A 23,057-nucleotide genomic window follows, 5' to 3' on the forward strand; every position below is an offset into this window, starting at 1 on the left:
AGCTAGTTCATTCACGCAATTTAAACCAAAGTATAGCCTATAGCTGCAATATAAGTTAGTGTGCATGTTGTCGGACGTCCACTGACTAACGTAGTGCGTTCACATAGGATCTGCCGGTTATATGATGTTCTCTGAGGAACAGAAACACATCACTCCTCCGCTGCTCCGGTACAAGTCCGGGCTGCGGTGGTTTGTTGATACATGTCGTCTTCTTCTGTTTGCTTTAATCGAGGCTACGTAGTTATGCAGCACCCCATGGTCAGTAAATGGAAGTACTACAAAGAACCCCGTTTAGTGCAATTATTTCATAAGTTTTGTTATACACAGCTCGGAAAATATTACAGAGGTCCGGACCTCGGTGACCTCAATGGTAGATACGGCCATGGCTACACTGATCGATATATCTGAACTCGTGACAAAGCAAATACAGACAACACACGAGTTGTGTTCAATGGCATTAAAACGAGAAAAAATGCAGCTGAAGGTTAATCCATAGGTTATAGCAATGTGTCTGTCACTTTGAAAAAAGTATTGATAATCCATAATTCAATTTTTATGCAAAAATCGGAGAAGAAAAATTAGCTGCTAATGGTAGCTACCAGAGGTTAGCGCAGCTTCCGGTTTTTCTACGCATCTCTCTCACTCCTTATTTGGTAAGCTGTGTGTGTATGGGGAACTTTCCCTCGATTCCATTGGCTCTGACGGTTAGAAAGAGATGTCAATCAGCACAATCGACCAATGGGCCAGAGATATGGAAAATCCACCCAAATGACCCCAGAAGTGTTTTTTTTTTGCTAAACCTCTCTAAAAAGGTCAAATGTCACTTTTTTTGCAGCAATCTTGATACAGGGTACTTATTATATGTTTTACTTTGGATTCCTAAAGCTTTTAGTCTACCTTACCATCATCCAAGGGTAGTTTTCACTATAAGTAAACAATATACACTATAATTTACAGTTTTTTACTATGTTCAATCTGAATTTTCTTTCAAATAAAAAACATCTATATTGATTCTGACTTTTCTACATCCAACTCACAGGTTTATCATTACTTTGAGAACAAAGATTATTAATTTAACCCTTTTAGAAGGGAAGATATGGTCATTTGTTCTGGGAATGTCATTTTCGAGCCTGAGACCTGAAAAACAGGCTAAGTGCTTAACAGGTTAAAATGTTGTCCCCACATACCTGTTTGAAGAGACATAGTTGAACATACTTTTCACAAATTCTGACTGAGAACACCCTGGACAGGTCGCCGTAGTCCCAGAGCAGGGACTGTGAGAGGGACCAGAGACACTGCGACGATTCACCTAAAATGACATCTGAAAGCAGAGAGGAAAAACTTTAAATATTTTAACAGCACTGCCATGATTTGCTGGTTGGTTTATCTAGAGTAGTGACATGCCCGTAAATCAGTTGATGGAAGGCTGAGATAAAGATAGTCCTCCAGAAGGACCTCACAGAACATTTTGCTGCGCTGCTCCACGACACAGACACAATATTGGACTTCATGTCTACATGGTCTGCTGTATTCAGAGTCAGTGAGGGTAATGAATGTTGGTTTTCCTCTCAGGTGACTGAAGGAGGAAGTGCAAAGCAGAAGATATTCACCTATGATGCCATGTACAACACCAACTACTCCAACATGGAGGACTACCGCAGACCTGAGGATCTGGTCTACCAGTCCACTGTACGGTGAGACAAGCCAAGCTGTATTATATTAACACATGTGTTTTTAAAGACAGAGCTTTAGGGGGAAACTAATCTCCAGAAAATGATCTAATCTCATTTCAACATCTGAGATGATGAAATTGTAAGGGGAAATGATAAAGACCCTCTATGATGTGTGTACGTGTGTACGTGAACAGGCTTCCTGAGGTCCAGATGGAGGATGACGGCCTGTATGAGTGCCATGTGGGGATCTATGACCGGAGCTCCACAGGCAGAGTGATTCTAGCCTCCAGCAGCATCACCCTCACTGTCATAGGTATGTAAGGCAAGGCAAGGCAAGTTTATTTATATAGCACTTTTCAACACAAGGCAATTCAAAGTGCTTTACAAAAAACGAAAGACATTAAGAAAATGGCATTTAAAATCAGTCATTAAAAAGAAAAGATAATAAAATAAACATTAAAAGAAAAAATATATGGATAAAAATTACAGTGCAGTTTAAGATGTGAATAGTTAAATTAAAAGCAGCGGCAAAAAGAAAAGTCTTTAGTCTGGATTTAAAAGTAGTCAGAGTTGCAGCGGACCTGCAGGTTTCTGGGAGTTTGTTCCAGATATTTGGAGCATAATAACTGAACGCTGCTTTACCATGTTTAGTTCTGACTCTGGGGACAGAAAGCTGACCAGTCCCTGAAGACCTGAGAGATCTGGATGGTTCATCATTTAGCAGGAGGTCAGAAATGTAATTTGGGCCTAAACCATTCAAAGCTTTATAAACCAGCAGCAGTATTTTGAAATCTATTCTTTGACACACAGGAAGCCAGTGTAAAGACTTCAGAACAGGAGTGATGTGATCCACTTTCTTAGTGTTAGTGAGGACTCGAGCAGCGGTGTTCTGAATCAGCTGCAGCTTTCTAATAGATTTTTTAGTGAGACCTGTGAAGACACCATTGCAGTAGTCCAGTCTACTGAAGATTACATTACATTACATTACATTGCATTTAGCTGACGCTTTTATCCAAAGCGACCTACAATAAGTGCGTTCGACCAACAAAATACGAACTTGAAGAAAACAGAATCATATAAGTACATCAGGCTTCATAGAGCAAACACATTTCAAGTGCTACTCAACTGGCTTTAGATAAGCCAGTCCTTTATTAGTATATAAGTGCTTTGTTAATAGTTCTATCGCTCGAAGTGGAGTCGAAAGAGATGAGTTTTCAGTCTGCGCCGGAAGGTGTGTAAGCTATCTGCTGTCCTGATGTCAATGGGAGCTCATTCCACCATTTTGGAGCCAGGATAGTAAACCCACGTGTTTTTGCTGATGGGAACTTGGGTCCCCCTCGCAGCGATGCTGCAGCGATGCCGTTTGGTTGATGCAGAGCGGATTGCACGTGCTGGGGTGTACGGTTTAACCATGTCCTGGATGTAGGAAGGGCCAGATCCATTCGCAGCATGGTACGCAAGTACGATTGTCTTGAAATTGATTCTAGCAGTTACCGGAAGCCAGTGGAGGGAGCGGAGGAGCGGCGTGGTGTGGGAGAATTTAGGAAGGTTGAAGACCAGACGAGCAGCTGCATTCTGGATGAGCTGCAGAGGTCGGATGGCACATGCAGGTAGACCAGCCAGGAGGGAGTTGCAGTAGTCTAGGCGTGAGATGACGAGAGCCTGGACCAGAACCTGCATCGCTTTCTGGGTCAGCTGGGGACGCATCCTCCTGATGTTGTAAAGCGTGTATCTGCAGCAGCGGGTTGTAGCAGTGATGATTGCAGTGAAGGACAGGTTGTTATCTAGGGTCACACCCAGATTCCTTGCAGTCTGAGTCGGGGAAACAATAGAGGTGCCAATGTTGATTGTCAGGTCAAGAGTGGGACAATCTTTTCCCGGAAGGAAAAGCAGTTCAGTCTTGTCAAGGTTGAGCTTGAGGTGATGATCAGACATTCACTGAGAGATGTCAGCTAGATAAGCAGAAATGCGTGCGACGACGACCTGGGTCTCTGAGCGGGGAATGGACAGAATTAATTGGGTGTCGTCAGCGTAGCAGTGGTATGAAAAACCATGCGGGCTAATGACAGATCTGAGCGAGTTTGTGTACAGGGAGAAGAGGAGGGGACCAAGAACAGAGCCCCGAGGGACCCCTGTAGTTAATTGACAAGGGTCGGATTCGGACCCTCTCCAAGTAACCCTGTAGGTGCGGTCTTTGAGGTATGAGGTGAGGAGGGAAAGTGCAGAGCCTGAAACTCCAAGTTCTTGGAGAGTGCGAAGGAGGATCTGATGGTTCACCGTGTCGAATGCAGCAGACAGGTCCAGAAAGATGATGACAGAGGAGAGGGAGGCTGCTTTAGCAGTGTGCAGTTCCTCAGTGACAGCAAGGAGGGCAGTTTCTGTGGAGTGACCTGCCTTGAAACCAGACTGGTGCGGATCCAGAAGGTTGTTCTGATGGAGATTTGTCTAAAGACAGCGCGTTCAAGTGTTTTAGACAGGAACGGGAGGAGAGAGACAGACCTGTAGTTTATAACAGACGGGTTGAGAGTGGGTTTCTTTAGGAGAGGGTTTACTCTTGACTCCTTGAGACTGTTTGGAAAGAGACCAGAAGTTAGAGAAGTGTTGATGAAATGGGTGAGAAACGGTAGAATATCAGGAGCGATAGTCTGAAGGAGGTTTGAAGGGATAGGGTCGAGAGGACAGGTGGTGGGGCGGGCAGAGGTAATGAGGGTGAGAACCTCACTTGGAGAGAGAGGGGAAAAGGAGGTTAGTGTGCGGGTGGAAGGAGGGTCTGGTGACCCAGCGGTGAGTAAAGGTGAGTCAGAAAAAGAAGAGCGAATATCATCAACCTTTTTTTGTGGTTAACAAAGTCGCTTGACTGAAGGGAGGAGGGGGAAGGGGCTTTGGGAGGGTCCAGGAGGGAGGAGAAGATGGAAAATAGTTTTTTGGGATTGGAATAGGAAGATTGGATCTTATCTTGAAAGAAAGTGCTTCTTACCTGATAGATCGAAGCAGAGAAAGAGGAGAGGAGAGCCTGATAGGTTAGGAGGTCGTCACGGTGTTTGGATTTCCACCATTTCCGCTCTGCTGCCCGAAGGACGGTTCTATTAGCACGCAGTGCATCATTTAGCCAGGGAGCAGGAGGGGACTGACGAGCCTGCCGAGATGTGAGAGGACAGAGAGAGTCCAGAGAGGATGAGAGAGTAGAGAGGAGAGTTTCTGCAGCAGAGTTTGGAGGCAGCAATTGGAACGAGTGAGAGGAAGGGAGAGCTGAGAGCACCGATGAGGCAAAGGTAGAGGGGGAGAGGGAACGAAGGTTACGGCGGACAGGTGCAGGATGAGAAGAGATTAGTTTGTTATGTTACATGTTACAGCGGGAGGACCAGTTTCAGGGATGTGTGAGAGGAGATGATCTAATTCCTCCAAGAAGTCCCCCAAGGCGCCTGGTGGACGGTAGAGAACAACAATGGTTAATTGTATAGGATGGGTTACTGTGACGGCATGGAATTCAAAGGTGGAAGGAGTGAAGTTAGGTAGCTTGAAGAGGGAAAAGCTCAATTTGGAAGAGAGCAGGAGACCAGTGCCACCTCCTCTGCCAGTGGGTCTGGGTGTATGGGAGAAGGAATATGCTGTGGAGAGAGCTGCTGGGGTGGATGTGTTGGATGGAGTAATCCACGTCTCAATGAGAGCAAGGAAGTCCAGAGACTGCAGGGAAGCGTAGCCAGATAAAAGCATGGACAAGTTTTTCCAAATCCTGCTGTGACATTGGTCTTTTAATCCTAGATATGTTCTTTAGGTGATAGTAGGCTGATTTAGTAACTGTTTTAATGTGACTGTTGAAACTCAGGTCAGAGTCCATGACTACACCTAGATTTCTGGCTTTATCTGTTGTTTTGAACATTGCAGACTGAAGCTCAGCGCTAACTTTTATACGTTCTGCCTTGGCTCCAAAAACCATTACCTCAGTTTTATCTTTGTTTAATTTTAGAAAGTTCTGACACATCCAGTCATTGATTTGTTCAATGCACTTACTCAGTGTTTGAATTGGAGCATAGTCTCCTGGTGAAATTGTTACGTAAGTTTGTGTGTCATCCGCATAGCTATGATAACTTATTTTGTTGTTTTTCATTATCTGAGCCAGTGGTAGCATGTATATGTTAAAGAGAAGAGGCCCCAAGATGGAGCCTTGAGGTACCCCACATGTCATATTTGTCAACTCAGATGTATATTTACCAATAGAAACAAAGTTGTTTCTGTCCTTTAAGTAGGATTCAAACCAATTTAGAACTGTTTTAGAAAGTCCCACCCAGTTTTCTAGTCGGTCGAGTAATATGTTGTGGTCAACAGTGTCAAACGCAGCACTGAGATCTAATAAAACTAACACTGAAGTTCTGCCACTGTCTGTGTTTAAGTGGATGTCATTGAAGACCTTTACAAGAGCAGTCTCAGTGCTGTGGTTTGGACGAAAGCCTGACTGGAACACATCGAAACAGTTATTTAAATGCAAGAAATTACTCAACTGTTGAAAAACAACTTTTTCAATGATTTTACCTAGAAATGGCAGGTTTGATATGGTTCTGTAATTGTTCATTACTGAAGCATCTATATTATTCTTTTTTAAGAGCGGTTTAATGACTGCAGTTTTCAGGGCCTGTGGAAAAATACCTGAGTGAAGATATTTGTTTACTATATGAAGTAGATCTGAAAACGAAAAACATCTTTGAAAAATCCTGTTGGAATAATATCAAGGCAGCAGGAGGAGGATTTCAGAAGTTGTATAATGTCCTCTAGGTTTTTATCATTAATCTGATGGAATTGTGTCATGGTGTTTGAATTGATATTAGGTGGACATAGGGACAACACATTTGCTGTACCTGATGCAGAGGCTGACTGACTGACTGCTTGTCTGATTTTCTGAATTTTGTCAGTGAAAAAGGAGGCAAAATCATTGCACGCCCTGGTGGATAGAAATTCAGAGGCTACTGACACTGGGGGGTTAGTTAGTCTGTCGACGGTAGCAAACTAGGCATGTGCATTGTTTTTGTTTTTGGTAATGATGTCAGAGAAGATAGACTGTCGTGCGTTTTTCAATTCCAAATTATAAAGGCCAAGTCTCTCTTTATAGATTTCAAAGTGAACCTGGAGATTTGTTTTTCGCCACCTACGTTCAGCTTTTCGACACTCTCTTTTTTCTGCTCTCACGGTCATGGCCTTTCTCCATGGAGATATTTTCTTCCCAGTCACTTCCTTTACCTTAGTTGGAGCAATGGCATCTATAACATTTTTAATTTTTGAATTAAAATGATCTACTAGCTCATTTACTGAGATGTTAGCAGGGGCAAGTGTGGTAGAAAAATTCTGAGTAAACATTTCCCTAGTATTTTCAGTTAAATATCGCTTTGTGGTTACCTCTTTTTGAACATTTTTGTGAACAGAAATAGAGCTCTCAAAGAAAACACAGGAATGATCAGAGAGCGCAACATCAGTCACCACAACCTTAGAGATATTCAGACCCTTTGAGATCATTAAGTCCAGAGTGTGCCCCTTATTGTGCGTGGGCTCCGTCACATGCTGAGTCAGTCCATAGCTATCAAGAACACAAAACAGTTCTTTAGCCCCTCTGTCCTGGGGGTTGTCAACATGTATGTTAAAATCACCAACAATGACTAGACGGTCAAAGTCAATACACACTATAGACAGCAGTTCAGTAAAGTCATCAAAAAAGCTTGCACAGTATTTGGGTGGTCTATAGATATTTATGAACAGAGCTCGAGAGGAGCATTTCAGCTGAAGGGCCACATATTCAAAAGAAGCAAAGTTCCCATAAGATCTTCCTGCATTGAATGGAATCATTGAACAAAATAGCAACTCCACCCCCTTTCTTATGCATTCTTTCCTGACTCATAAAACTAAAGTTGGGAGGGGTTGATTCGATAAGAACAGCTGCACTGTTATTTTGTTCAATCCAAGTTTCCGTTAAAAACATAAAATCAAGATTGTGCTCAGTGATAACATCATTGATTAAAAATGTTTTTCCTGCCAGAGACCTGACATTTAATAAAGCTAGTTTAAGTTTGTTAGATACACTATCAGTAAGATTGTTTGTGACAAGCTGTGGCTGACATGGAATCACTGCTAAATTTGATAAACTCACACAAACTCAAATGTACTGTATTCACTTCTGGTAGTATCATGAAGTTTAACCCTCCTGTTGTCTTTGGGTCAAATCTGACCGATTTACTACTTTCATCAATCATTTAATTTCATTTCAAACCTTTGTTTAACCAGATTGCTCCCATTGAGATCATAGATCTCTTTTTCAAGGGAGACCTGCAGCATATAGGTTCCACATGAAACATAAAACAATAAAGGACATCATACATTATATTTACAGGATACATAGTTATAGACATTTACAAGTGCCCATAGTATCAACAAGCATTTCATTTAGCCTAGCTTTAAAAACATGCAGAGGAATGAGATCGCTCAGTTTCAATTCTTGCTGAAGATTGTTCCAAGCAAGTGGAGCTGCGCACATAAAAGCTGTCTTACCTGAGACAGTCCTTGCTCTTGGCACATCTAACAAGACTACATCATGTGATCTCAGACAATAGCTGCTTGCAACTCTCTGTGTTATCAGAGAGCAGATATAATACGGGAGTTTACCCAACAAAGCTTTATAGATAAAAGTGTACCAATGACTGAGCCTCTTTACAGTAAGTGATGGCAAACCTGCCTTGGCATACAGGGTACAGTGATGAGTAAGTGCTTTACAATTTGTGACAAATCTCAGTGCGGTGTGATAGGCAGCATCTAACTTGTTCAGGCAATAGGCAGGTGCATTCATATACAACAAATCACCATAGTCCAGCACAGGTAAAAAGGTCACAGTGACTATCCTTTTCCTGGCCTCAAGTGAGAAACAGGACTTGTTTCTGAAAAAGCTTTTTAAGCAGGTTATTGACATGAAGTTTAAAAGTAAGACAATCATCAAGCCAGATACCAAGTTATTTATAACAGGTAACCACTTCAACTACTTGTCCTTGCATAGTAACAATATCCAAAGCAGTCTCTGGTGTCTTTTTAGCTAGACACAATCATAACTTTTTTGTTTTACATTTGATTGCATTAAGGCTTTATGATCATAGCCGTGGGAACATGTTTCAAATGGGGGGTGCTGTGGGATGACACCAGGGCCAGTTCTGACCAATTTGTTGCCCTAGGCAAGATTTTAGCTGGCAATGAAGAACCTCTACAAAAGACCAATACACTACAAAAAGAGAAACGTATTGACATGGTGGACAGCTCATATAAATAGGCTTCAAATGTATTTAGTATTGTATGAACATGTTTTAATTGGGGGGTGGTCGTCACATCTCATTTTAAAGTAAAATGCTTCAATCTGGTGTACTTTGAGCGCCCACTTACTAGAGACAGATCTAGGGGGTACAACTCTAAACACCCATATGAAAAAGATCGGTTTGCATTATATTAATCAAATAAGTATGTGAACATTTCCAATAACCTACCATAGCCAATAACAAATAAATGTAGGCTAACTTATTTTATTTTTGTGGTTCATTGTTATATTATATTTTACCAGTTAACATTTATTTATGCATATTTTTTTATCTCTCCAGTTTTAAACGATATTTTTGGTTTACTGTCCTATAGTATACATTGGAATGATTTCAAACCTGTTTTTATTTATCCTAATAATTATAAAGGAATGCCTTGGAAATATGTGTTTACATAATTTGTGGTCAAAACGTTTGAGTCGCCCAGAGTCCGATTGGTGCTGCGTCATCGTTTGCGTCATGACGTAACCGTTGCGTGCCTGCTTCATAAAGCCGATTATTCATAAATAATCGGAATCGCAATTCTTGACTTGGTATCGGTATCAAAACCAAAATGTTGGTATCGTGACAACACTACTACACAGTATAGTTATTTTCACCTCCCGTATTGCTTTCAACCCACCAGCTTTAATGGAGAAAATAAGTTATATAATTATTAACCAGAGGCATGTTTTCTCACTATTTTATGCATAGAAACAACAAGCTTCTGTGTGTGTGAGGAATCAGCTGTTTATTTCATATGAGTTCCATTTTGGCAGCATCCATCACTGATCCCCCTGGTGAATCCATGATCCATTGCAGCTGGTTGCCATTATCATTTATCAAGGGGGAGTAACAAGTCTGAGCCGTGTCCACTACGTCACACTCGGGGTTTTCCTTTCAGCGAGGGCCGACGCTGTGCCGGTCACGGCCCCACTGAGGTAGGGACGTGCAAAATGAGGTGCTACATCTGTATTAGACATGTAACAGTTATTACTGTGTGTTCCAAGGGCGTATAATTGGGTAGGGACGGTAGGGACATGTCCCTCCCAATATCCAGCGACTACTGAATCGTCCCGACCAATAATTTTGATAACATTTTTTAAATCGAACGGACCGTCAGTCTCTAGTCAACGTAGGCTATTTACATTTAGCACATTTAGCAGACACTTTTATCCAAAGCGATTAACAAGTACATTTGGTACACACACGGTTAACAGATCTCGTATTACGAGTCCTGCCTCCCTAACTCAATATCACCAACAGGATTGGCTCTGCCGTCTCTTGCTAATGTGTGAGAGGCTCTACAGCTGGTTGTCAGAAGCGCCACATCTCTTTGCATGGAGGAAAGATGCCATCCAGTATCTGTTGTGTGCACACACAGTGCACAAACACCGCTAGATTAAGTAACTAACTAAGTAAGGGCCAGTGCAGTTAGTGTGTGTCAGAATGGCAGCCAAAACAAGAAAGGTGGACATTAGGAGCTATTTTACAACAAGTCAAAGTGTAAGTCACTTGAAGGAAAATATTTCTCAATTGCTAATGTGTAGAGTCAACAATAATAGTCATAATAATACTCAACTAGGCCATAAATGTTTTTGCATGCTCACGGTTCATATGGCATGCATCAATGTGTTATTTTGTTAGGTGACAGAAGAAGCAACCCAACCGTGTAGTTCAGACAGAGGAGGAGAGGCAGGGTCGCAGGTGAGGACTAGGCTTGTAACAACGTGGTTATAAGAGTAAATGTAGATATTTGTTTTGTATTACATTGAGGTTGCACTGGTATACTAAGAGGTATATTAAGCAAACAATCATACATAATAACATAACATAATAGCATGAATACTATACTATGTATTTCAAATAAGTGGTGACTAGGCACAGTATAGATGTATGTTCACATGCAGCAGTTGATACAGAGTGGCTAATTGTATACTGTGGTATATTTCTAAGGAAACGGATCCAGCTGTAGACAGGGAGAGTAGCAATGAGAGTGACGAGAACTCAAGGTTCAAGGTTCTTTATTTGTCAACTGGAGATATTCTGGACATTGAAGTCAGGCCAAACCAACATCACCCCAAATACATTGCAGTTCAAAAGCTGTCAAATAGGGTCCTCCATTTTCAGGACAGTTGGTACAAGCAGTATCCATGGCTTGATTATAACCCCAACGTGAAGGGAATTCTCTGTTTTCACTGTTTGAAAACATACACTATAAAGAAAAGTGCACTGTCCACAAAGGCAGACCCTGCATTCTCCTCAAAAGGATACAATAACTGGAAGAATGCTCTTGTTAGCTTTGAACGCCACCGGAATAGTAAATCCCACCATCATGTGGTCACAGTTAGTGCTCAAGAAGCAACCCCAATAGATACACAACTCTCAAGTGCCTGGGCAAAACAACAAGAAGATGCTAGGCACTGCCTGCTAAATATTGTGGGTTAAATACAGTACCTGGCTAGGCAGGGTGTGGCACTGCAAGGCCATGAGACACAACATGGAAATCTATTTCAGCTTTTGAAATTCAAAGCCAAGGAGGACGCCTGTCTCTCTAGTTGGCTATCCTGCTGTCATGACTATACCTCTCCTCCAGTGCAAAATGAGATGTTGCGATTGTTTGGAATATGTATTGTCAGAAGTATTGCACTATCCATCGAGTCTCTACCAGTTTTGCAGTACTCAATCATAAATGGCACTCAAGACGTCTCAGGAATAGAGCAAGAGTCTTTTTGTTTGAGATATGTGCACCATGACCTGGTACCACAGGAGGTTTATGGTTTATATGAGGTCTCACGGACCACTGGAGAGGAGATTGATAGAGTGGCTGTGGATGCCCTCTTGAGGCTAAATATTCCCTTGTCTGGTTTAAGGGGTCAGACATGTGATGGTGCTGCCAATAGGTCAAGAAGACATCCAGGAGCACAAGCGGAATTGAAGAAACAGTTCAATTTTTTTTTTCTTGGGATTGAGCCCATTCAGATTCCTCACCAAAGACAGCCACCAAAACGATACACTGGTGGGGGGAGCCATTACACTCCCAAGACACCTGTGGAGAATTAAAGAACAGAGTTCTACAAAATGCTAGATAGTGTAGATGTCCAGTTTAAGGAAAACTAGCCCTCCGGTATCATTCGATTGGACTACGCAAATTAGTCATTCGAGACAAAAATGTCCACTGCAAAAGACTTTGATAAAAACATTATATTAAAAGGTTTTTTTCACAACTTTTTTGGGTTCAATCTTTAAAGCAACTTCCGCCCTACAGATGTAGCGCTTCATTTCAGACGCCTACCCCTGCGGGTCCGTGATCGGCACGGGGTGGGCCCCTGCTGAAAAGGAAAACCCCCCCGCAGGACTTGATACGCCCCCTTGATAAATAAATGTAATTTTAATGAAACCAGCTGTAATGGATCATGGATCCACCAGGGGGAGCCGTGAAAAGCTGCCACACTGGAACTCATGTGAAATAAACAGCTGATAGATCTACAGTTATCTGATCGGATATTTCTTAAGATCCATATGTCACGGATAGGATCATATTTTGTGCTAAATAAGAGACATGTAATCATTTACAAAACATCACCATGTTTTTATTTAACAAAATAATGTTGTTTAATTCACGTAGGCCTAGGTGTAAGTACAAAACATCGCTATGTTTTTTCATCAGGAAATGCAGCCCGGCTCAAACATACAGCGATGTCCTCTCACAGTACCATGGAAAAGTGAAAGTGACCAGAGAGGAGTGATGATTGGTTAACGCGGGGTAACATTTCAGGGTAAGCCAATCAGAGATAGAGTTGGGCGGGTCTTGCCTTATGGGGAAAATACACAGACACACAAACACTTGCTAACACACACACATACACGGCAACGCCCACCACCAGCACACACACGCACACACACACACTATGGCAGATGCAAGTATCAGCGAGAGCAGCAGCGCATTTACAACTTGGAGATATAACCACTATTTTCAATTTGTGGGGATAAAGGACGCACAAAATATTATGGTCAAATGTAAACTGTGTGCAGGACAGAAAGCATTGTCCACATCGAATAACAGCAATGCCAATCTCCTGGAGCACCTAACTAATGTACATGAGGCTATAAAACTAGTCGCCAAAGACCCCACCGTCTCAACCACCGGCAGTGACCCAGATGGAGCAACACCATCTAAACAGCCAAACAACGATTTTTTTAAATCGCCACATGTCACCCAGAGTCAACTAAACAGATGGATTGCTGAAAATAGTTTGTTTGTCTTCAGTGTCAGTCTGACAGTTTATTATTTATCTAATTGTTACTGCCAATAGAGTGTAGTTCTTGTTTAATTGTTAAACTGCCAAAATAGTGTAGTTGTTGTTAATGTGTACACTGTGGTGATTGACATTATTCACCCACGGATCTATGGGTTGGGGTATTGTTCTGCACGGACATTTTAGTGAACCGGACTTCCTGTTTCCGCCGGTCTTCGCTTCCCGGGAATGAAGTTGTGTACAATGGTTTTCTGATGCTAAATAAAAGTCTAGCTTGTACCTTTGATACCCCGCCTCCGACTCCCATCTCTCGGCACCACAACACTGCCAAAAGAGTGTAGTTGTTTTTCAAATCAAATCAAGTTTTATTTATATAGCACATTTATAAACAATTTTTGGTCGAGCCAAAGTGCTGTACATATAATAAAAATAGCCTACAGTCGAGACACTTTACAGCAAATACAACAACACAGATTGTTTTAGTTTTTATTTCATATTGCACTACTTAGAACTTGGTTGTTGAGGCTACAATAAAGATGCCTGCTTTATTGTTATTGCACAGATTACAGATTGCAGTTTAGCTTCTAACGGTGCAACAAGCAGTAAAGTGAAAAGTAATGTACACAATCTACAGAATAAAATATAGAATGAATTGAATGATAAATAAACAGTGAGCTTGGGTATGAATACACTAGCAGCCTGTGAGCAGTATTAACAGTGTGTATGAATATGCTAAGATATATAAAGTATGAAAACGGTAAGCAGTGCAAGTATAGTATAAAATATATGGATAATAATTTCATGATAAACATTGTGGAACAATGATGAAAAATGTGAATGGAAGTGGCGACGTAAAACTGACACAAAACAACAACAAACAAAAATCTTTTGAGAAGCCCCCACCCCCCATGTTGCCTGTGCTGTATGCTGCAAACTCTTTGTTTAAAACTAATTGGCCATCGGAATGTGTGGAGTAAGTCTCCCAAGCACATTCCACAGCTCCCCCCCCCCCTCCTGTGATCTTCCAACCCCCAGTCTGTAGGTTTGTGTTTGCATATTTCAGTGTTAATTTTGGCAGCTGTTTTTGATTTAGTCTTTAGACAAAAATGGTTATTAGTTTTAGTCACATTTTAATCATTCCTATCCTTCGTAGTTTTAGCCTAGTTTTAGTCGACGAAAACTCAAAACGTGTTAGTCTAGTTTTAGTCCACGAAAACTCAAGACGTTTTAGTCAACTTTTAGTCGATGGAAAATTACTTTTTAGTCAACTTTTAGTCAAAATGTGTCTCTATACTCTCTGAACGCTCCGTCCCCGGCAGATCTCTGTGTCCGCTGCAGCATGTCTGTTAGGCCCCGCCCCCCGCACACAGAGAGACACAGGGAGATCGCTCTTCTGGAGTGAAGACAGCGGAAATAATGATATTGCAAGTTAGAAACGTAAGATGCATTTTGACAGACAAGATGGACACTTGGGGGAAAATATGCTGCATTTTGAATGTCCGATAGTCCACCATTAACACCTTAGTCCTGTCTCGTCTCGTCAACGCAAACTAAATATACATTTCGTCATAGTTTTTGTTATCAAGAATCTATTTTTAGCTCGTCATCGTCTCGTCTTAGTCATGTAAAAAAGGTTGTTGACGAACATTTTTCGTCATAGTTTTCGTTGACGAAATTAACACTGGCATATTTAACCTGTCGCACTTCTGTTGTTTCTATCGCGCATTGCCGGTATGAAAGGGTCTGTGCCGGAAATATCAAACATTTAATAAAAGTGAAAAACAATGAACAAGACTTAACGTATTCATCATAATTAATTATATTTATTTTGTTTGGATGTAGATTTTTTGACTTTGTTTAGAGCAGTGATCTTCTCTGCAGCAGAGAGCTAAGCGCTGTCAGACCGGACCTAACCCTGAAAAGTATTATCATCTGAAAGTAATCATTATGTTATTAACCCTTTGGAGTCCTGGGCTAATTTGGCCGTTTGATTACCTCACCCCCTCCCTGGTAAATACATCCTGTTGAGCAGAATCTACAGTTTCCAGTATTTTCCGTTTCGTAAAATGATCAAATACGGCGAAGATATTCAAATATGTGCTTCCATTTTTCATACTTTTGAAATGTATTAACTTTATATCATCGTATCTCCGTGTTTACTGGGCATGAAACAAAGACTGGGATATAGTTTCAAGCCAGTACTTTAGACAGAAACACACGGAAATGTTGTCCGGACTGTTGTTTTTATGCGGCACCGGCTTGAACAGGTCATGTGATCTGATCACGCCGGCGTGACGATCGACTCCAAAGGGATAATATTAAATACATATAAATATTTTTACAACTGGTATTTAGAAATACTCTGTTGTAATTATTGATGCATAAATGTGTTCATCCATTCAATGTGGCATCTGCTATAATGGGGTTAATGTATGATATTACTTAATAATACAATACATTATAATATATGATATGATAATTACATTTTAGTTTTATTCATTTCTTATTTCATAGTTTCTCATTATTTGTATCGCTCATCTTATTTTTGATTTTATTAATCTGTGTGAATCTGTGCTGTCCTGTTTTTCACTCTCACCCTGTTGCTGTTTGAACTACTGAATTTCCCCACGGGATTAATAAAGGTCCATCTTATCTTATCTTAATGTATAAGTTGATTTACTTCAATCTACTGTACTGTGTAAAAACACCACAACAATATTACAAGAAATATACTGCATAAAGCAAACTATATACTTTATTTGATCTAAAATATTGATGTTTATTCATTATAGTTGCTTGTGAAAACCATACAGTAACAAATAAGTGATTAAATGCTACAGTATTCAGCAAACACAACTGCAGAGCTGCAAACATTGCAAACAGACTAAGTTCTCCAACACCCAGTTGTCTTTGTGTATTTTGTGAATGAAGCGCCATCTCATGGTTAAATCCTGTAATTGAACAAATGGGGAAATTGGGCAACGCCCTCTAGCAATTTGGCAACACCCCCAGCCACTGGCATCCGCTGGGCTTTTGACTGGGACACACCCATGTGAGTCTGATCTGGAGTGCTACATCTATAATAAATACCAAAAATGTAATAATTTTCAGGATTTTAACCCTTTAAATGCCATTTTGAATACATGAAACCGCTGTTTTTTTCATGATGAAAACAGAGACTAAACTGCTATGCTGAAATGTAATGTGTAAGAAGAAAGTGAAGAATTTAGATTGAAATGATACATGAACACAGGGGGCTTGAATGTGTGATGAGAGAAGAAAAGAAAGTAAAAAGGCTTGGAAAAGCAGCAGAATATTTGAACTGCAAACTTCTGAACTAACTTGATGGCGAATGATCTGTCACCATGGCAACGGCATTTGATGACACCCCCTAATACGCTTAGATGCGTTGATGGCTGCATCGTTACCAAACCTGTGAAGTTTTGGGGCGTTTGGAGCAGTTTCACTGAAGTTATGAGAAAAGCGTGTTTCATGGCGAGCATTGTGTTGCCATGGCAAAGGCATTTGAAGAAATCTCAAAACTGTCCCATAGATGTCTTCACGGCTGGACTGTTAGCACACATGTCAAGTTTGAGCACTTTTGAAACATTTTCATAGGAGTTATAGCGACATCATGTTTTATGGAGAGGGATGTGTTTCCATGGAAACGGCATATGGTGAGATCTCAGATTTGGCGTAGAGCTGTTGAGGCATGGACCGGTGATATACAAGTGAAGATTGGGGGACGATTGGACCGTGTCGATTGGACTTACAGCCTCATTGTGTTTCATGGCGAGTGGTCTGTCGCCATGGCAACGACATTTGATGACACCCCATACTATGCTTAGATGCATTGATGGCTGCATCGTTATCAAACCTGTGAAGTTCTGGGCTGTTTGAAGTATTTTCACTGAAGCTATGAGAAAACCGTGTTGCAAGGCGAGCATTGTGTTGCCATGGCAACGGCATTTGAAGAAATCTCAAGGCTGGACTGTTGAAGTCTGCTATCTGAAGTCTGCTGCTCTGAGCATGTCAGTTGGAGTGATGACATCTTCGTGTTCCATTACACAGGTGTTTATAGTTGAGCTAACGAGCTCTGTAGAGATCACAGGTTTCCATTGTTCTGAATGAGAGATGAACCTCTTACATGTGAACGTTTTGTGGAAGAACCGTAACAGATATCTGTGAAATTTCAAAACGTGAAGCATGTCAAGGAAGTTGAGTATCTGAAGTGTAATTTTTGTGTACTTTCGGGTTAATAATGTGGCCTTTTTGGCAGTTTAACTAAAGGTGTGCGGCTGCTGCCGTGAGGAAATATCTGCCTGAAATTACAATGGGCTTCAATGGAGGAACGTTTTTGTCACTTCATGCCCTCAAGAGGCATTCTGTTGAATTATTTCGCTTAATTATTTTTTCATTTTTCAAGCTACGAGATGTTTTCCTACATTTATCATGAAAAATGATGTCCCAGGAATGTAGGGTTTGGGAATTAAAAAATATATTTTTTAAAAAATATATGAAGGCAAATTTCAAGATTTCTCACCCTCTAGCTGTGACATCACGCACTCGAGTTAATGTTAAAATGTGAAGAAAACCTCTAAAACAAGGTCTGAACAAATGTTAATATCTCTAAAAGTAAGAATCAGATTTAAAAGTTGTTTCACACGAATAATGTCAGAAAGATTTGTAACATTCTAATGTTGAAATGAGTTTCTGAGTGAAAGTATGAATGAACAGTTAGCAGTTGAAGTTGCATGAAGATTTGTTGAAGTCTGAAGATTTCCTCCATTGACTTCAATGTTAAAAATGTGATGTATTATGGGATGTATCCGATTATGGGATGTATCCGATTCCCAACCGAGCTGAACGTTTTGATGTTTGAACGGAGTTTCTGCGATGTTCAATGCGGGAGGAGAAGAGGGCCAAAATAAGTCGGCAGAATAATAATAAAAATTTCGTGCGTAGAAGAAAAGTTAGTTGGAATGCTGTTAATAGCATTCCCACTAAATTATGTTCAGGATTTTAACCCTTGAACTGCCAGTTTGAAAACATGAATTAGCGTTTTCTATGAAAAACATGCACAAAAAGGCAGTTATTTTCCATATAATAAATGTTGGGGGGGTCGGCTTTTTTTTATCACAGTCTTGGATATGTCAAATATTAGCAACAACATTGATTTTGGTTGATTATTAGTTTTTGCACAAAATCAGATTAAACAAAAAACTCACACATCAGTCATTCGGGACAAATATGTCCACTTCCAAAAACTGCTCTAAAATGACAACAGATTAATATTTTTTAAAACTTTTTGGGGTTCAATCTTTCAATCAACTTCAGTCCTGATCAAAAATACCAAACGTTAACTTATGTTCAGGATTTTAACCCTTTAACTGCCAGTTTGAAAACATGAAATTGCGTTTTCTATGAAAAACATGCACAAAAAGGCAGTTATTTTCTATATAATGAATGTTGGGGGGGGTCTTCTTTTTTTTTTATCACAGTCTTGGATATGTCAAAGATTAGCAACAACATTGATTTTGGTGGATTATTAGTTTTTGCACAGAATCAGATTAAACAAAAAAACTCACACAATAGATACCAATAGACAAACCCCAGCTACCAGTATCTCTGATAAACCAGGAAAACCAAACAACTATCAAAGTGTACAGAAAGTGGCGGATATCCATCTGAGCATCGAATCCCAACAAGAAAGTGCATTCCTCTGTTTAAGGAATTGAAGAATCGTTTTAAAGTTCACAGTAGAAGTGCTGCTGCAGCTTCCTCAGCTCAGAGTCGTCACTGACTCTGAACCCTGATTTCTTCATTACTTGATGAATACTTCTAATAACTTATAATTAGGGCTGTCAAACGATTACAATTTTTAATCAGATTAATCACAGCTTAAAAATGAATTAATCATGATTAATCACCATTCGAACTATGTCCAAAATATGCCATTTATTTATGTATATTGTTGTGGGAATGGAAAGATAAATGAAAGAAGGCGGATATATCCATTTAACATACAGTATCTATGTTTATTATAAAAAAATTCTGCGTGTCAAAATGAAAGTCAGCCCACACACCTATCAATCATCAAACCGTGGGGTCTTAATTCATTGCGTGTTGATTTCTATCAACAGGGGAGTACTTCAGGAAAGTCGACAGAGGGGGGGGGGGGGGGGAGTAGTGGAGGCGGCGGCTGCTAGTGGAGTACTTCGTGACCACAGAGTGTGAACGTTGTGATCAGCTGTTTTAGCGCAGTTCTCCAGTGAAGGGGGGAGTCTCCCTCTGCAGCCGGCGTAGTTTTGGCACAGTTCCGTTGTACAGACCGACGTTAACAGCAGCCCTGTCTGTGCACACGGAGACCGACTCTGCCGTCCGGTGATCTAACCGCCTTCTGGAAAAGCTTCACAAGTACGTCGGTACGCAAATGCGCTTTGTGACACAAGTGACGGTACGCATTTCAGATTACGCACATAACCTGCGTACCAGTTATATGCACCCCTGTACTACAGCAAAAGTATTCTCCGTCGGGACTTGCAACAACACCACGCCGTTATCTTGATTCTGATTGGCCAGAAGACATTATCAAAGATGTTCTATTGAGAAGTCGATCACTACGTGACAAAAGTTTTCAAAACCGTGGCTACTGAAATCAATCTTACTAACTGCTGTCTGTGCAATTTACACAGTTGGCAGTAGTGCTGCCTACCGGTACGCCGAACCGGTACTGGACTTGTAAAAAGTTTCGGTTCAAGTCCGGTTAAAACCGGAACGTCGGGAACCGGTACTTGGACTCGCAAAAAAACTAGCACTTACGTATATTCTGGTGTCTGTGGTTATTTAAACATTCCCTGATGAACGTTATTCAGCGTCAATAAATGAGTGCTAATCCCAGTGTGCTCAGTGTACAACATCACATGTAATTTCACCTTTGATTCATGGTTTGAAAACGTAGCATTTCGCCACATGCTAATGCTAACCGGAAGTGAATAATTTTCAGAATAAAAGTATTAAGTTAATAGTGTGAACTTCCGTTTTATTCAGAATAAAACTGATTTAAATTAAATAGTGTATTTAATTCAAAATTACGCCATATCAACATTGATTTTAATTTCTAACAGTATGTACATCACATATGTATGTACTGTATAATGTACACATGTGTAGTTGTAGAAAATACATGGTGTACAGACAGTACAGTACACTCTGACTGTACAGTCACTACAGTGTAGCCTATACTGTATAGTAGGTGTGTAGCAGTGTAATGCGTATAGTCTACTCTACACTCTACCTTTCAGCAACGTTTTAGGGATTTAGGCTCAGTCAGCTCAGGGACTGTTTGGTTACTTTAGTTTGGTAAATGAAATAAATGTTTGAATTTTGTAGTAGTTGCTGTAAGTGGCAAAAAGTTTTTTTTTTTACATTTGTACTTTGTAGAGAAATCTAGACACAAGTTGGAAGGGAGCACAATAAACCTGACGAGTTTGAATTTGAGTTGATTATGAGTTAATTTTCAATTGATAATTAGCTCACAATAAGTTCACTTTAGTTACTCACACAACTTGACACAAGCCATGGGTTCAGGTCCGGACTTATAAGTCCGGACCTGAACCTGAACCTCTGGACTTGAGTCCGGACCTGAACCTGAATCTGAGTCCAGGTACGCAGCACTAGTTGGCAGACTATATTTTGCTTACTTTAACATAATTTTTCATGGTGGGGCTAAGCCATTTCTTGGTATGGGTGTAGCCTACCCCAGCCATACCCTGGCGCTGCCACTGGTGGCACGTATGGGGCGGGCCATTCTGCACATGCGTTAAATGCGTTAAATATTTTAACGCAATTAATTCAAAAAATGTATTACCGCCGTTAACGCGATAATTTTGACAGCACTACTTATAATGTATGTTTATTTTGGTTTTCTTTTATGGTTTTATCTGCAGTACCTCCCAAGTCTATATCTGTGGTGGCAGCCAACAGCCCAGCTCCTTTCAGCCGCTACGAGGCGCAGAACTTCACTCTGGTCTGCATCGTGACGGGAGCAAAGCCTGTTCCAACGGTGAGACGGAGCAGGTTCACTCTTTAGCTCTCTTGAAGGACTCCATCATCCAACTTGCTTCACTGGTTTGTGTGCTAGGAAAGAAACCTTAAGCCATTATATAGATTGGAAACAAGTCTATTGTATAACATTACAATTATACATTAGAATTAGAATGTGTAGTTCTTCTGCCCTCACCACACCTGTAGATATGTGGCTGTGCAGTGTATTTTGTTTTAGCTCTGAAGCTTATTTACAAGTTAACAGCGTTTAATAAAACAATAATAAGATGATACAATGAAATTGCAAATGGCGACAGCTATGCTCTTCTGTCCACACTCGGGATGTTAAGATTCACTGATTCGCATCGGTGCACCGGCATAAACATTCAAGATGCGAGTGCACATCGGCTACAGTTTGGGTTGAACTCGTGATGCATCGATTGTAGAGTCTTTGCATCGGTAAAAAAACGATTCATTCATATAATATCAATATAAATATAAAATGGGGGATGTTGGCTTATCAGGCACCCGCAGCTCACAGCCAAAGTGCAAGTGAGCGAGCGAGGGAGAGAGAGAAGGGCGCACCGGTACCGGTGCTGTTGTTATTAGCATCTGGTGCTAGCTGCTCTAACGGATATAAGAAATAGATGTTTCTAAAATAATGTGGAGGGAGAGTCCTCTCCAGTCACTGAGAGGCTGATAACTACAGCTCAGTGAGGTAAAGGACTCTGAGTGTTTAGATAGTTAACTTTAGTCTAAGTTATCTCAGTGGGTCTCAAACGTTTTGATCACAATTTATGTAAACACATATTTCCAAGGCACTCCTTTATAATTATTGGGATAAACAGGTTTGAAATCATTTCAATGTATACTATAGGACAGTAAACCAGACATATCGTTTAAAACTGGAGAGATAAAAAAACATGCATGAATAAATAAATGTTAATAAGTCAAATAAGATATGAATGAACAACAAAAATAAAATAAGTTACATGTATTTGTTATTGGCTATGGTAGGTTATTGGTTATGTTCACATACTTATTTAATTATTAAAATGTAAACCGATCTCTTTCATATGGGTGTTTTAGAGTTGTACCTCCTATATAGTCTCTAGTAATTCTGCTCAAAGTGCACCAGATTGAAGCATTTTACTTTAAAATGCTCAAAAAAATCTTCCCTGGGATGCATACCCCCAGACCTCCCTAGAGGATGTGACATCCACCCCCCATTCTATTGTGTATTCTTGGATACTCTATTGATCTTTGTATTTTAAATTGTACGATTCTCTGGCTGGGGCGCCAGCTAAAATCTTGCCTGGGGCTGCAAATTGTCTAGAGCCGGTTTTATTTTTAAACTGTTTTATTGTTGAGATCACTACAGTATCTTCTTGATCTTTTCTATTCTATTTCTATCATTGACCTTCTACTTTCCCCCTATTTTGTATGTAGGCTACTCTTAATATTGAAATGTTTTCATCAAATATTTCATATGGGTGTTTTAGAGTTGTACCCCCTACTTTCGGGTCCGGCGGCCAGGAGGGTCCAGCACACAGGTCTGCGCGTCTGGACTTCCAGGCGGTGATGGCCCTGGCAGTGGAGCGTGTGAGCCAACCGCTCCCCCCACCGCTGCCACCGAGGCCAGTAATCCACCTTCGACAGGGGTTTTACGGCCCGGGTCATCCGGCGCAGCCGGCCTTCGTCTCGCCCCCGTTGCCAGATATCTGGCAGTGTGTGGAGGTGACGTGGCGGCAGCCATTGAGGAC

At 40.8% G+C, this 23,057-nt stretch overlaps 1 protein-coding gene across 1 annotated transcript in view; it reads left to right on the top strand.

Annotated features, from left to right (window-relative positions):
* Positions 1 to 23,057, top strand: part of LOC117448936 (immunoglobulin superfamily member 21-like) — an 82,209-nt gene that overhangs the window by 39,092 nt on the left and 20,060 nt on the right. The window contains exons 3-5 of the mRNA XM_034086229.1: positions 1,573 to 1,694; positions 1,868 to 1,986; positions 21,198 to 21,313. Of these exons, the coding sequence (XP_033942120.1) occupies positions 1,573 to 1,694; positions 1,868 to 1,986; positions 21,198 to 21,313 (357 nt within the window). The remainder of the gene's footprint in view (positions 1 to 1,572; positions 1,695 to 1,867; positions 1,987 to 21,197; positions 21,314 to 23,057) is intronic.

This window comes from Pseudochaenichthys georgianus, chromosome 7 (assembly GCF_902827115.2).
Source record: "Pseudochaenichthys georgianus chromosome 7, fPseGeo1.2, whole genome shotgun sequence".
NCBI lineage: Eukaryota > Metazoa > Chordata > Actinopteri > Perciformes > Channichthyidae > Pseudochaenichthys > Pseudochaenichthys georgianus.